We start from the raw sequence: 3,071 nt of genomic DNA, 5'->3' as shown, positions 1-3,071 counted from the left end.
CCCCCCCCCGATACTTTAAGCAATAGGTTTGAGTTGAAAAGAGATTTTTGAGATGTTTACAAACCCCAAGATTTACCAAATCCCTTTTCGAATATTCTCTGGTATATGTGTCATTTGACCCAAATTTAGTACTGAATTCAGGTATATTATGAGATGCTTATTGTAATAAGTAATGTGTAGTAAAATTATGATAAATAATTTATAGTAAAACAAAAACAAGTAACAACAACAAAACCCCCCAAATACTGTATTCAATGATATGTGGATATTGGCAGTTAAAATTGTATTTAAATACTTGTTAAATTGATCCTAGGTTGGGCTATGCAGGCTGCTGCTTATATCTTCATTCATAGGAAATGGAAGGATGACAAGAGTCATTTTGAAGACATGATTGATTATTTTTGTCATATCCGTGAACCACTTCAACTCCTGATTTTCCCAGAAGGGACTGATCTCACAGGTAAGGTGCCTGTTTGGATCACCAGATTTTAAAATATGAAGAAACTTTTACGTTAATCTACCCTACATTTGTTTCTTAGATGAAGTAACTCTACACCAACAGATAATGACCCACCCTAAGTTCACTTGGAGTCCTGGTGTGGCGCTGTGGGTTAATGCGCCAGACTACAAAGCCATTTGAACTGCAAGGTCGGTGATTCAAGCTCACCAGCTGCTCCTCGGAAACCCTATACAGGGTCGTTATGGGTCAGAATCGACTCAATGGCACTTCACAACAAGTTCACTTGATTAATCACTAATACTGGAGAATCCAGAACTCCTTGTCCCAACCCATTGAATTTATAATGGACACCCTCCTGCAGCTGTTATTATCAATAATAATCATCCCAGAATTCTGTGTTTTAATAATAATCTAGCTGGATGTGGAGGAGGAGCGAGCTTGGACAGAAAGCAGGTCTGTGAATCCTTGGACTCAAAAAGTAAAGTTTAAAAGCCTTTTAATACTTGATTACTTCAAGAGAGATATAGTAGATTTTGAAAAGGATCTAGTAGATGAACTACTGAATGATGGAAAACAGATTGAAACAAAATAGAACTAAAATATAAAAATCACAAATGGTGTGGATAGATAGAACATAAATTTATCTTCCAAATCTTCAATACTAGACTGAAGGGTAAGAGAGGAGAACATATAAATCAAAATATTCATTTATACTATACACATACTAATTTATGGAACCACCCCAAAAGAGAGTTCAGGATGAAAAATGTAAACTGAAAATATATAATGTGACTTAAATGGACTGAGTCCTAAGATAAGGGAAATTAAAGTATTTGAAGAAGCACTTACTATAGATATCCAGGAGAAGACCTTTGATTTACCAATGATTTACCACTGATATTAAGGAGGCAGTTTATTTCCAAAGAACTGAACTAAGTGGACTGTGGCAATTTGTATATGTTAGGAAATTCTCTGAAGATATATGCTTATTGTAAGTTATCCATTTAATTTTTAAAGTAAAAATTAGAAGGATGGTTGGATCAAAGTATCATTTGTTGTTAGGTGCCATTGAGTCGGTACCAACTCATAGTGACCTTATGTACAGCAGAAGGAAGCACTGCCCAATCCTGGGCCAACCTCACTATTTGTTACCACGCTTGAGCCCATCTGCCACATGTATTTTTAAGTTCGAAAATATATAATCAGAAGTTGCAAGTTGATTGATTCTCAGAAGTAACCTGTCATTACAGAATCATAATGTAAAAGCAGACAGCAGTATTCAAGTTTTGCAATACTTGGATTATATAATATTTAAGTGTAGATATTGAATATCAGCTAAATTAGAATTTACTAAAATGATAGACTGATTTTTATTTATTTATTTATTTATTCTTAAATGTTTTATTGTGAATTATGTGATAGTTTACATGGGAGAACATTAGTTTTACATTCATTCTATCATTGTATATCGTCTCATTGCCATGGTTACAGTCCCCTCCATGCAATCCTTCCCCTGTACCTCCCAGGTCTTCAGCACAAGGTCGCTTTCCCTCTCTGGATCTAAAGTCTCCAGCTGCTCCATCGTTCCACGTCATCATCTCTGGTTCTATGATTTTTATTTTTGAATACCAAAATGCATGCTTAGGAAAGGTAGCTTTTGGAAATAATGTAGTAATTACTAAAAGCTAATAGGAGAAAAATAATTCATGGGCTGCTAGTACTCTAGTACATTAATAGTAAAATGTTTATACTTTAGATATTCAGAGTCCATAAATATATTTAAATTTCTTTTTTTCATTTTTTAACTCTGGTTTTTTCTTTTAAGTAATAAATTTAACATCTAGCTTCATATTTATAGATTTAAGAACTTTCGCCATTATATGTTATGTTGTTGTTAAGTGCTGTTGAGTCAGTTCTGTCTCATGGAGACCTTGTATAGGGTTTCTGAGGCTTTTAAGATTTTTTGTGGAAGCAGAAAGCCTTATTTTTCTTCTGTGGAGCGACTGGCAGGCTCAAACTGTGGACATTGTTATTCGCAGTTCAGTGCTTATTGTATGGCTCCACCATGCTCCCCCTTAAATGCTGGTTGAATATTTTTTAAATTAAAATGATGTTTACATCTTAAGACTAATTTTCTGAAGCAAAATTATTTTCCAAGTATATAAAACAGAATAATTCTAATAGTAGAGAGTTATTGACAGGGGCCCAAACAATTTTTTTTTTAATAAAAATATCTTCAGTTATGAAAAAATATATTTATGTACAGGTGTTTTTAATGAACATAGTTAACCTTTTAAAGCAGAGTCTTAAGCCCAAAGAGGATGTTTTATTCAGCCTGTTTGTTGTACACTTCCAAATTAGTGCATTTTCATAGAACTTTATGTATATCATATCTTCATATGTTATTGTTTATAATTTTTCTTGCTTATGGAAATAATAAATGTTAATTTTCAAAAATGTACAATGGAGCACAAATATTGCTTTAGTCCCTCTGCCCATAAATAAATACTGTCCTAATTTACGGCCACCACTCGTCTGTCTGTCGTGCTGTGGTGGATTGAGTTGCTGTGATTCTGAGGGCTATACCACCGGTGTTTTGGATAACCAGCAG

General features: G+C 34.0%; 1 protein-coding gene across 1 annotated transcript in view; it reads left to right on the top strand.

Annotated features, from left to right (window-relative positions):
• LCLAT1 (lysocardiolipin acyltransferase 1) overlaps positions 1-3,071 on the top strand; it is a 301,927-nt gene that overhangs the window by 203,097 nt on the left and 95,759 nt on the right. Inside the window, exon 4 of the mRNA XM_006835164.1 lies at positions 314-460. Coding sequence (XP_006835227.1) covers positions 314-460 — 147 coding nt within the window. The remainder of the gene's footprint in view (positions 1-313; positions 461-3,071) is intronic.

The sequence above is a fragment of the Chrysochloris asiatica genome, unplaced genomic scaffold (genome assembly GCF_000296735.1).
Source record: "Chrysochloris asiatica unplaced genomic scaffold, ChrAsi1.0 scaffold00016, whole genome shotgun sequence".
Classification (NCBI taxonomy): Eukaryota; Metazoa; Chordata; class Mammalia; order Afrosoricida; family Chrysochloridae; genus Chrysochloris; species Chrysochloris asiatica.
This window is presented reverse-complemented; position numbering and strand designations above follow the sequence as displayed.